Source organism: Mustela nivalis (assembly GCF_964662115.1).
Source record: "Mustela nivalis genome assembly, chromosome: 3".
Taxonomy (NCBI): Eukaryota; Metazoa; Chordata; class Mammalia; order Carnivora; family Mustelidae; genus Mustela; species Mustela nivalis.
The window spans coordinates 139,413,780-139,426,202 of NC_139022.1; the positions used below are offsets into that span (position 1 = coordinate 139,413,780).

General features: G+C 58.0%; 1 protein-coding gene across 4 annotated transcripts in view; it reads left to right on the forward strand.

The window, feature by feature from the left end:
• PDGFRB (platelet derived growth factor receptor beta) overlaps positions 1-12,119 on the forward strand; it is a 36,849-nt gene extending 24,730 nt beyond the window's left edge. For all 4 annotated transcript variants that reach the window (XM_082726273.1, XM_082726272.1, XM_082726275.1 and 1 more), the window contains exons 11-23: positions 783-877; positions 1,803-1,935; positions 2,427-2,531; positions 2,886-2,996; positions 4,019-4,178; positions 4,846-5,006; positions 5,551-5,669; positions 5,897-6,019; positions 6,743-6,854; positions 7,264-7,363; positions 7,868-7,973; positions 8,820-9,052; positions 10,163-12,119. In XM_082726273.1, coding sequence (XP_082582399.1) covers positions 783-877; positions 1,803-1,935; positions 2,427-2,531; positions 2,886-2,996; positions 4,019-4,178; positions 4,846-5,006; positions 5,551-5,669; positions 5,897-6,019; positions 6,743-6,854; positions 7,264-7,363; positions 7,868-7,973; positions 8,820-9,052; positions 10,163-10,328 — 1,724 coding nt within the window. In that variant the 3' untranslated portion in view covers positions 10,329-12,119. The remainder of the gene's footprint in view (positions 1-782; positions 878-1,802; positions 1,936-2,426; positions 2,532-2,885; positions 2,997-4,018; positions 4,179-4,845; positions 5,007-5,550; positions 5,670-5,896; positions 6,020-6,742; positions 6,855-7,263; positions 7,364-7,867; positions 7,974-8,819; positions 9,053-10,162) is intronic.
• Positions 12,120-12,423: the final 304 nt, after the last annotated feature.

Below are 12,423 nucleotides of genomic sequence, written 5' to 3' on the forward strand. Positions count from 1 at the left end.
ATGGGACAGAAGAAGAGGGAACAAGTTTGTGGGGGACCCCATGGGTGGTCAGTGGGGCAGGGTAGGGGAGGTGAGGGTCTGGCCAGAGTGGATGCAGAGGGAGGGGAAGAGAATGGGAAATTGTACAGCAAAGAGGCTGAGGCATTAGGGAGGAGACTTGGGACTTGGGGGCCCTGAGTTAGCCCCACTTGGTTACCCCTGTTCCCTGGGGGGTGTACCTTATAACTGTCGTCACTACCCTGACGCTGCTGGCAACTCCGGGTGAAACAGGGTAGGAAATGGACTGGATTCGTCAGGCTCTGGGAGCTCAGTTAGGCTCTGTCCTAGCTGTGACCACCCTGGCAAGGGCATGGATTCAGAGGCGAGGTGAGCGCAGTCATCAGGAGCTGGTATCCAGTCTGGGGTATGGCAGACAGGCCAGACTGAGCCCAGCAAAGGCTGAAGGCATATGGGAGCCCAGAGGGAGCTGAGTGCCATTGTTACTGAGGGGTGTGGGTTCTTACAGGCAGCACACAAAAGCTTTACTTCTGTCTTGCTCTGGGCTGGTCTGCCGGCGCCCACCGGTTCAGGGGTACATGTGCATGCATGGGAGTGGGAATGAGATAAGGGATGAAACCCCCACCTGTCCCACCACGGGGCAGTCTGACGTCACAGGCCATGGCTGGTGGAGGGCAGGACAGGCAGAGAGGATTTGCCGGACCAGCAGTGGGGACACGGGAGGACTGCCAGGGAGCTGCCAAGCTCCCCGTTTGCTTATGGCTGGCTCTTGTCTCTGCCTGCAGCTCTGCCCTTCAAGGTGGTGGTGATCTCGGCCATCCTGGCCTTGGTGGTCCTCACAGTCATCTCCCTCATCATCCTTATCATGCTGTGGCAGAAGGTAAGCTCCCACCCTTGCCTGGTGGGTGCACATGGGCACACTATTCTTTCTACATGGAGCCCCCAGCTGCCCTTGAACGTTGCAGGATCCAGTCATGGCCCAGCCTGGCACAGAGCACTGGTGTAAAACGATGGAGAGCTGCCTCTACCCCCAACAGCAAGGACCATCTTGGGCCTGGTCCAGGCCAGCCAGTGTCCCTTGCCATTGCTGTGCCTTCCTGGGTGTTGCCTGGACCTCAGCCCTGCCCCTCCCAGCCACAGGGCAAGGCACTTTCTGGGGGGACTACATGAGTCCCAGGATTCTCCCAGCTCTCACCTCCAGAGGATCCCAGGCTTCTACTGAAATGCATTCTAATCCTACCAACGTGTCATTTCAATATTTTGTTCCGAGGCTTCACCATTCTGCAATCCCAATGTTTTAAGATTCTTGAGTTAGGATTGCAGCACCCATGATTTTATCATTCTAAGAGCCCAATCCTGTAATTCTTACATCCTATGATTTCAACATCATGTGCTTCCATCTTTCCAAGATTCCCACTGCAAATGACCCAGCTTGGAGAACGGGCTGTCCACATCTAGCCGAATGCTCCTAGCTTGTGTCACTTCCCAGGACTGCCTGCCCCGCTACTTCTTTCTGGGAAGCAGCTAGTGCTCTGGGAGAAGCTGGCAAGGAGGTCCTGATGAGCCAGGCCCTGGGCTATTAGCTGCTCCTCAGCCAGCACCAAGCTGGGGCCTCTTGGCACCTATTCTCACAGAGCCCGTGAACCTGAGCCTTATCAATAACTTGCTGTGTGACTTCAAATAGGCCTCTGTCCCTCTCTGGGCCTCAGGGTCTCCTGCTCCATCTGCCTCATAAGGGGCCATGGCGGGTGGGTCTCAAAGCCCAGACCTCCTCTGATGAGCCATCCCTGGTGTTGGTCTTGCAGAAGCCACGTTATGAGATCCGATGGAAGGTGATTGAATCCGTGAGCTCCGACGGCCATGAGTACATCTATGTAGATCCTATGCAGCTGCCCTATGACTCCACCTGGGAGCTGCCAAGGGACCAGCTTGTGCTCGGTCAGTCCAGAGCACTCTCGAGGGCAGTCTGGGCACTTTCGAAGGGTGGCAAGACTGTCTGAGGTCTTGCCTTCTCGGGCCCTCAGTGCCCCTCTCCATACAATGGGGCAAGGTGATACCCCAGGGAGGGTTCAGCACTGAGGTCCTGTGATCCCATGACTACGTGAGATCGGACCCCTTGCGGGCAAGAGGGGAAGTAGGGATTGAGGACAGGCTGCATGTCAGGCCCGTGCTTAGTCTAGCTGGGAAGGCCAAGGTGTGCAGAGGAGCTGAACTCCCTTTGGGGATGGGAGGAAGGCTTCCAGGGACGAAAGATGGACCAGAAAGCTAGAAGGACTTAGATGAGACATCAGGAAGGGCTGCAAAGCACTATGGGAGACTCCTGGAGGGGAACACTTTAAGTCCCGGTTGGCTGGAGGGGTTGACCTCTGAGAGAGCAGGGTATGTAGTTCCGTGGTGGGCCAGGAGCTAAGGGATTGTCTCTACCCCAGGACGCACCCTGGGCTCCGGGGCCTTTGGGCAGGTGGTGGAGGCCACGGCTCACGGCCTGAGTCACTCGCAGGCCACGATGAAAGTGGCAGTCAAGATGCTGAAATGTGAGTCCTGGGAGCCTGCCCCTCCCTCAAATCTGGGCCCCCTCGTGTCCCTTGCCGCCGGCCCCGCGCAGTCAGGCACTCCCTGGCTCTCATTTACTGGACGCAAGCAGTACAGTCACCTGTGGGCCAGCACCGCTGCAGGCTCTGCTTTGGCCAAGAATCTTCCTCACCCTGCCCCCCACTCCTGGCACCTCCTTCTCTCCCTGACCTTCCTCCCACCCACTTTCTCCTCCCCCTACTCGTGGGTCCTCACTCCCCCTAGGCCATCTGGGTCTTACAGTAGGGTATGGAGCAGAACAGCCTCCTTGGGGCCTCAGGGACAGGGCAGGCCTGAGGCCCCATCTCCCTCCTCAGCCACAGCCCGCAGCAGCGAGAAGCAGGCCCTCATGTCAGAGCTGAAGATCATGAGTCACCTCGGGCCCCATCTGAACGTGGTCAACTTGCTGGGGGCCTGCACCAAAGGAGGTACCAAAACCCCTCCCCCAGAGGGCTCCAGAAAATGCCAGCCGCCCAAGCCTGGCCCCTCCCCGCCCCCTCCTCAGTCCAGGGATGACAGGACACTCCAGCTGGAGGGTCTGTACCCACCCCGTCCAGTGCCCTCATTCCACAGACCCAGATCGGGGCAGGACTCACAAACCCACAGAATCATATCACCTTCAAGGCCCAAGGACCTGGCCGTTTGCAAACCCAGGGGTCCTCTGACTCTTTAATATTTTCTCAATACATTCCACAAACTCCTAAGTCCTGGCCCCTGTGAGGTGAGTTCTGTCCCTACACTCGGGGAACACCAGCAGACTGACTGGGAGCTGCTTTCATTCAGATCATAGAATGAAGTCTCCCCAGCCCGTGTGTTTATTTGAAGCTCTGACTGCAAGTTAGGCCATTAAAAAAAAAAAAAAAAAAAAGAAGTATTATCACTTTTTGCAGCTGCTTATTGTGAGATTTGGGATTTTCCTCAGTATTGTGCAACCAAAATAAAATACAGAAGTGAGCTGCACACAGAGGCCAATTTATGTCCCCAAGATCACCCATTTCAAAATGTCTGTCTTCATCAATATTGTCAAGTTCCCACTGACGGGCTTCAAGTAAAAGTACTGTATTTGGGTTGAAACAGTAACCTGATAAGTAATAGTTGCCTTTCTTTGCTCTATATACTGGGCTCCAGCATTCGCCGTCATTTGAAAACCTATGGGTGACATCTACCACCCTGTCTTTGCTCTGTGCCAGGCCCAGGGCCGAGCTGACAAAGGCATTATCTTATGAGTGCTCAGGGAGGTGGCTGGGGTTAGCCCCATTTAACAGATGGGGAAAGTAAAGCTCGGCGAGAATAAGTATCTCCCTCCTGGTCACCAAAGCCGGAAAAGAACCAGGGTTAGCCCGGTGCCAAAGCCTCTTGGCCATCCTACCAAACTGCCTTTCCAAGCTAGCGCCGGGCCCCGACGGCAGGTCTGAGCCCGGGGACTGTGCCTGAGCCTGTGCCCCCACAGGACCCATCTACATCATCACCGAGTACTGCCGCTATGGGGACCTCGTAGACTACCTGCACCGCAACAAGCACACTTTCCTGCAGCGCTGCTCCGACAAGCGCCGACCGCCCAGCGCCGAGCTCTACAGCAACGCCCTCCCCATCGGGCTTCCGCTGCCCAGGTACTGCAGGAGGCTTTGGGGAGCCCTAGGGGCACCTACCTGCTCACTCCCTCCCTGTCCAGGGCGGAAGCTGAGGCCAGGGTGGGCAGAGACAGTTTAGGAGCTGGGGTGTCGGTCTGTCACCGAAAAACAGGAAGACCCAGCCCTGCCCCCCGCCTCCCCCCAACCACTGGACTGATTTCCTTCTAGTCCTTGGTCCACCTCTAAAGACATGGGCGCATGTGGTCCCCTAGCTTTCCAGGGAGCTGGCACTGTAGGCAGAGGCATTAGGATGACTCCTTGCCCACTCTGGGCTGTGGCTGGGCCCTCACAGGGCATCACAGCCGGATGGAGATCCCCGGAAAGGCACTGTGCTACCTGCCCTTCCTCTGACCCTCGCACTCGAGTGCTGTGATCACGCCTAGGCGTGAGCTCCCCGGGGACATGCACGGGGTCTTATGTTATCCCAGCACCCCGCTGCCCAGCTTAGGACCCCACAGGCTGGGGGGAAGGGCTCGCTGCGTGGCCATTCAAATGGTGACAGACGAGAGGAAGAAGAGTGGTGGAGGGAGAGAGGAAACCCATGAGTGACAGGGCCTTGTGGGGCCTCAGGGCGAGGAGGGGCAGGAAGGGAAGCAAAAGGAAAGCCCTGTGACCCTTCCTCCTGTGACGTCCCTCTCTCCCCCAGCCATGTGTCTCTGCCCGGGGAGAGCGACGGTGGCTACATGGACATGAGCAAAGACGAGTCGGTAGACTACGTGCCCATGTTGGACATGAAAGGAGGCGTCAAATATGCAGACATTGAGTCCTCTAGCTACATGGCCCCTTATGACAACTACGTCCCCACCGGTGGGTCCTCACCTCAGCACGGCCCCCACCCCTATGCAGTCGTGTGTTCCTATCAGAGCCTTTCGTATGCCCAGGCTCGCAACAACAGGGGGAGGAAGGTGGCTTGTCCCCATTTCAAAGATGCAGAAACTGAGGTTAGCCACCTGCACACAGCTGCTCTGTGAGGGAGCCCCAGAGTGAACCTCTGTATCTGGATCCAGAGCGGGAAGAGTTGGGGTGGAGGGAGTCCTGGGCCTGCTGGGGCATGGGCCCAGAGGAGGCCCCAGGCTCCCGGGCTGACCCAGGGTCCCTGAGAAGCAGGCAGGTCAGGCTGAGCAAAGGTGACCTGGGGCTAACATCAAAGGCTTTTCTGGCCCATGAAAGCACACTGATGAGATAGGAGAGGTTTGCATTAGATGTTTGGAAATTGTCTTCCTTTTTTTGGAGGACTTAGAGGATCAGTAGCTACCTGTAACAGAGAGTCGGCTGCAGTGAGCAAAAGGGCAGGGGTCCTTTGGGCCATGTGGAGACCCACACTGGTAGGTGAACTTCTGTTCTCCCCTAGCTCCTGAGAGGACCTGTCGGGCCACTCTGATCAACGAGTCCCCAGTGCTTAGCTACACGGATCTCGTGGGCTTCAGCTACCAGGTGGCGAATGGCATGGAGTTCCTGGCCTCCAAGAACGTACGTGTGGTCACTGTGGGGAGGTGGGCCACCCAGCCGGCCAGGGTCCTCCAAGTACAAAGCTCTGTATGGCAGCTGTGTCCCCTGTGGTGGGTGAGGACAGTGAACACCCTCACTGGGTGGCTCCCCTCACCTGTGTGGTGATACCTTTTTCTCCAAGCCCTTGGCGGGGAGGTCTTTCCCCACAACTGCCCCCAAGGCCTCAGCTCCCATCTCCCCCAACCCAGTGTGTCCACCGAGATCTGGCAGCCAGAAATGTGCTCATCTGTGAGGGCAAGCTGGTCAAGATCTGTGACTTCGGCCTGGCTCGTGACATCATGCGAGACTCGAACTATATCTCCAAAGGCAGCGTGAGTACCATGTGCCTCTGACCCTGGGAGCAGGTTCTCTCCTGGTCAGCGTGGCTGTGGCACGTGGGAGATGAGGACTGAGTGCCTCGTGACCTGCCCTGTCCAGCGGTGACAGGCTTGGCCTGCCTAGCCATGTGTGCAGGCCCAGGAGGGGAAGCCACCAGCTGTGCATGGGGTGGGGGGTGGGGAAGTGGAGTGCTAAGTTTGTGAGGTGAGCCCAGGACTCAGAGTCACCAGTCATGACGGGGGCAGGGGGGCGTAAGGGAAGCATGGAAAGGGAGCAGGTCAAATGGGTATTTGGTTAATATGTGACCATTCTGTCAGCCACTCATGTTCCCATTTTCCACAAGAGGACAGTGAATCACAGAGCTGGAGGGACTCTAGACCGCAGAGATCAAAGGTGGCCGGGTCAGAGCAGGGGGTTCCTTGGCTTCTCTCTGGCTCTCCTGCTCTCTACCAACCGGTCCAGGGGCCTCTACTGGGGTCAGAAAGAGGGACCTCAGACCTGGGGCTCTTTCTCAGGGATGGGACTTCCATGTTACCATCTGTGGGTAGAGAAACTTGGCCTTCCGGTCCCCTGGCCAGTACTGGGATGCCTGTGGGATCTGCATGCCTAGAGAGGTGGGTTCTCAGGGCCCGGGAGTCAGGTACTGGGGGGAAACTGCCAGGTGTGGAGTGGGCCCTGGCCCTCCTTACACTTAGTGCGGTGCCGCCCTTTCCCAGACCTTCCTGCCTCTGAAGTGGATGGCCCCCGAGAGCATCTTCAACAGCCTCTATACCACCCTGAGCGACGTGTGGTCCTTTGGGATCCTACTCTGGGAGATCTTCACCCTGGGTACGCTCCCCTGGCCCCCAGCCGTCAGGGGCACGGCCCCTACCCTGCCCCCGTGTGCCTCCAGCCTGGTGGGGCTGTGGGACTGGCTCTGGTGCAAGTTACAGTTCTCTGCTGCTTTCTCACGGCTACAAGACCTTGGCAAATCCCTTGTCCTCTCTGGGTCTCTTTACTTCCCCAGCCGATTATGGATGGGTTTGGAAGTGACATCTAAAAGCCTAGATGATTCTGGTTTCTCTGGTTCTCTGATTCTGGGGAGGGTTTCCGTCTCTGTCCAGAGCCTCTAAAGGGGTCTCACGAGTCTCAATGCCAAGGCCATTATACCGTTGTCCATTCTAGGGCTGGTGTGCTTCCCTCTGCCCCTCTTCCAGCACCTCTGAGCCGGTGTGTCTCTTGTCTCTGCCCCCTGCAGGTGGCACCCCGTACCCAGAGCTGCCCATGAACGAGCAGTTCTATAATGCCATCAAGCGGGGATACCGCATGGCCCAGCCTGCCCACGCCTCCGACGAGATGTGAGTGGAGCCTTTGCGAGGATTTTTTTCGGTGCAGACAATAGTTATCCAATTTAACTTGCTTAAGGCAAAAATAGATTTGTCCAGAGATCTAAAAAACCTCCATATAGCTGGATCTAGGTGTTCAGAGGCTGTCGTCAGGAATCTGGTTCTACCCAGGTCTGCTTCCCTTCACACTGGCCACATTTTAAGGCCAGATGGCTACCTGGTTGCTGCTTTCACCGTAGTTCGGGCGGAAGGCCCCAAGCTGACCATCAAGGGCTCAGCTGGGGACACGTGCCCATCCAGAGCCAGGCATTGAGCTGAGAACCGTGCAAACTCCTACCAGCCAGACCTGGGCCACGTGCTCACTGATGCGGTCGACCCCACGGAACCTGCCAGCGGGAGGAGGGCCTGCTAAGGGATAGGAAAAGCAATCCCTCTCCACCGGTCCTCCCCAACTCCCTTCCGGGAGGCTGCAGAGCCGGAGCCAAAGACTCTGACCCCCTCTGTGCCTCTCCCCAGTTACGAGATCATGCAGAAGTGCTGGGAAGAGAAGTTTGAGATCCGGCCTCCTTTCTCCCAGCTGGTGCTGCTTCTCGAGAGGCTGCTGGGTGAGGGGTACAAAAAGGTATGTTGAGGCAGCGAAACGGAGAGTTCTGGTCCAGAAGTCAGACACTGGGTACAAGGCTCTGTGTGTCATGCTGGTATTTGAGGGACCGCCCTGTACCTCCTCGGGCTTCTCGGGCTTTATTTTCCCTGCTGGTACTAGTAAGGGATGGGCTGGGGCTGTGAGTTGAATTTATTTTAACAGCACAGCATTTTTTGAAATGAAATCCTGCATGGAAGCCGCTGCCCACAGCCCCCTTCGTCCCGCATCCCTCCTCATGCCAGGCCTGGGGCTCCCTCAGAAATCTGAACAACCTTAGGCTGCATGTCCGATAAGGGCCTGACCACCCTGATGCTGCTTCGATTTCCTCTTCGGGCTCAGTTAAGGCAGAACCCAGCCTGTCCACCAGAGGGAGCTACAGGGAGGGGTGGTGCGCACCCCTTTTCCCCTGACCCATTCCTAACCACATTCCCACCCACGTTTAGTCACAGCTCAGCACCCAGTGAGATGATTGGGTTGTCACCACTTAGCACTTAGGGATGCTGAGGCCACAGTGATGGAGGTTGAAGCAAGGTGACAGCCCACACCTGTCTGTTCTGAAGTAAGGGGAGTGTTAGGGTCACAGGCGCTAGTCTGCTGACTGTCCCCTCCCTGGGGGGCCCCCGAGCCCACCTGGTCTTGTGTGATGGCACCTGGGAGAGCCGCCAGCTGTGTGTGGCTCCGGACAATTCCCCTTCCTCTCCGAGCACCAGTTGCCCAATTCACACGAGGCAGGAGGGGCCAGATCAGGATCTCATGGTACATGAACCCCACAGCATTTGTGGCCTGACCTCGCTGTTTCTCTGGTCCTCCCTCCCCGTGGAGCAGAAGTACCAGCAGGTCGATGAGGAGTTTCTGAGGAGCGACCACCCGGCCGTCCTTCGGTCCCAAGCCCGTTTGCCTGGCTTCCATGGCCTCCGATCGCCCCTGGACACCAGCTCTGTCCTCTACACTGCTGTGCAGCCCAACGAGGGTGACAATGACTACATCATCCCCCTGCCTGACCCAAAACCTGAGGCTGCTGATGAGGGCCCACTGGACAGTTCTCCCAGCCTTGCCAGGTAGCTGCTCTGGCCTGAGGCCCAAGGCAATTGTGTGTGTGTAGTGTGTGTGTGTGTGTGTGTGTGTGTCTTCATGCCGCCAGGCTTGCCTTAGAAGTCCATTACCTGGGGTGAGTACTGATTCCTGCCAGTGAGCAGAAGGGAGGACTGGACTCATTTGGCTTCTGATGAGCTCAGGGGGAAAGGGCAGGCTGGTAAGAGACAGAATGTCTGGGATTTAATTGCAAGGTAGCAGTTTCCTGGAAAGTGGCCCCCATAAGCCTTGTCCCCGCTCCTCTCCCGAGGCCCTATCCAGGCCCTACGGAGAAGGAGGAAGTCTAATCAGCATCCCCAGCACCTGTGTACTGTTCTGGGGTCACTTCAGCCCTGGCCTGGGCTCCGTTCTCCAGCACCACATCCCAAGAGCCCCCGGGAGCCTGGCTGTAGGAGGTGTGGTTGTAGGAGGTCTGGTGCCCACAGGGGTTGAGGCCAGAATTCTGACTGGGAAGGAGATTCGTGCTTTTCTTTTGCCTTGAGATGTGGCGAAGTTACAGTGGGCGGGGATTGCAGGAAGGCCTGGACTTCGGGTTCAGCTGGAGAGGAGAGTCCCCCACAAGGCCAGACACCAGCCCCCCCCAAAAGCAGATCCACTCTCCGGTGAAGTGGCAGTAGCCGCAGGCAGGGTTCCAGCTCCAGCTGTGGCTCCAGCTGCCGTGAGGCCGGCCAGGCCCTGTCTCCAAGATCCTCCATCTCTCCTCGGGCACTCGGAGCACCAGGAGAATTAGAAGGCCCTCTCTGCCTTCCTTAGGAGCAAAGGGTGCGGGGCTACAGGCAGTCCGTGTACAGAAGAGCGAAGCTCAGAGCTCAGACAGCTTAAGGCGTGAACGCTGGCCTGTCCGGCGCCCTCGCACAAGCTGCCTCTAACTGCCCGGGCCTCTGTTTCGTCCTCTCGAAGATGAAAACAGGAACGCCCATCGACGTGATGCTTTGCATAGTCCTGACAGGGATTGGATGACCTAAAGGGTGCGGGGTGTACGGCGCAGGCTCGAAGGCACAGAAAGCTCAGGGCCACTGCTGTTATCTTAATGTGGCCCCCGCCCGGACCCCCACTCACCTGCCTTCTCCTCCTAGCTCCACCCTGAATGAAGTCAACACCTCCTCTACCATCTCCTGTGACAGCCCCCTGGAGCCCCAAGAGGAGCCGGAGCCCCAGCCCGAGCCCCCGACGGAGCCACAGCCCCCACTGGATCCAAGCTGCCCCGGGCCCCAGGCCGAGGCAGAGGACAGCTTCCTGTAGGGGGCTGGCCCCACCCTGCCCCACCCGAAGCTCTCCCTCTGCCTCCCAGCGCCCACCGCCTGCTGGGCTGGCCTCCCATCTACTGTCACTTTCTAGAAAGCTCTTGCCCCTGGCCTGTGGCACCCCAGCCACTGGGGTGGGCTAGGAGGCAAGAAGGCTGCAGGGATCGTGACCGGCCTCTGCCACTGGGGGGCATGTGATGGGAGCCAGGGGTCTCCCGGGACGCTTCGTTTCTCCATCTGCAGGATGGGAGCTCCGGGCCCGGTGACGCACGATCTGGGCTTCTCGCCCTGGCTGACAGGTGGGGAGGCTGGAATCCCTAGAGATGTTCGGCGTTCAGGAGGCACAGATTAATGTTCTTCTGGTCGCACAGCTGCTCCTCCAGGAGCTGTAGCTCTCTCCTCGCACTTTCATCCACCGGAGAGCTGGGGAAGGGACCCTGGCATCCCCGGCTCCTGACTGAGCGGGGGCCTGGCCTCGGACAGTGATGTTCATCGGGAAGCCACGTCTCCTTGATGCCAGTTTCCACTTTCTCAGGCCCGAGCTGGTCTGGGGCCATCCATGCTCCCTGCTGGGGGCTGAGCCAAGTTCAGGACACTCTGGCCCGCAGCCCCTGTCCCGGGCACTTGGGGCACACCTCGTTGTACAAGTGCCCGTGTCCATGTCTGCCTGGCCCCGTAAGTGCCGGGGTCTCCTTCCTTATCACCGCTCGTCTTACTCCACCCGCCAGAGTCTCCAGGGTCAGGCGGGCCCCGCATCTGTGAGGAGCGTGCAGATGTGCCGGCGAGGAATGTCCATCAGGAGGCTCATTGGACCTGATGTGGAACCTTGGAGGAATCCCTCGCCCTCTCTGGGCCTGTCTGCCCTGTTGACAAATGAGCAAGGTGGACTCGTTGACTTCTGGTGCCTGCGGCACTAACACTCTCAAATCTTCCAGGGGGTGGCACACTTGCCCAGAAGAAGCAAAGCCAAACACTCCAAACTTCTATCCTAGGGGTCAGCTGGGGTCTGGGGAAATTCCAGACCATGCATCACACTCTGGGCACCAGGAACCGTGCCCCTTTCCCCGGACCTCCAGCAAGCCCCAAAAGGCCAGCTGCCTAGGCCTTGACTTGGAGTGACAGGCAGTGTCTTGGAAAGCCCCCAACAGCTGCCCCATGGGAGGACTACGGGGCCCCTCTCAGACCCACCAGTGAGCCCTGGAGCCATCCTGAGTGAGGGAGGCAGAGAGGATCAGATCCAACCCCTTGTGCGGTCTGCCGTCCAGCACCTGCTGTCCAAGTCTGTGCCACAGACATCGTGGACAGTGAGGGCTCCTGGGGGACCCCAGAGAGTACAAGAAGCCTTTCTAGAGAACCTGAGAGGGGTGCAAAAGGTGGGTATTTGGGGGGTTGCCTTCTCACCCAGCAGCTGCCTAGTTCCTGAGGGAGTACCCGTGGGGTACGGCTCACTCCTTGCCCAGGTCCACTCACTGCATTCTCTCTGCCAACCACACCCCGGCTCAGTGGGCATCAGGGGAACAAGGGGAGTGAGGGCTGTGGCCAAGACTGACTGCTGGCAGGACGAGAGCCGGAAGTGGGCGGCAGCCCCTCTGCCAGGCCGGGAGATGGAGGGAATTCTCACGACGGTACCAAAGATGTAATCACCTAGGTTTACAAGTATTTTTAGGACTCACATTAACTCACATTTATACAGCAGAAGTGCTATTTTATATGCCATCAAATTTTCCTATCTGTGTACTTTTTTTTTTTTTTAAGAGAAAGATTTTAATATTAAACCTGGTGCTTCTCACTCATGGATTTCATGGTCTGTCGCGGGTTTAAGTCCCTGTGCCATGGAGATGGCAGGAGTGGAGTGGGGCAGATGGGGCTGAGCCCCAGCCACAGTGTCCCCACACAGTGTCCTCTAGCTCGGAGTCTCAGTTCCATCTGTAAAATGGGGTTCGCACGCTCTTCCACCGCTTGCTAGCGGCTGGACAGCCTGGGCCTTGGGTCACGGCTTCCCAGGGTGTGAAACGGGAAGGCCCCTCCAGTTCCACAGTGCTGGCTCTGGGCTGGCCAGACCGTTCACAGGCTCCTGTAGAGAAGCCTGAGCC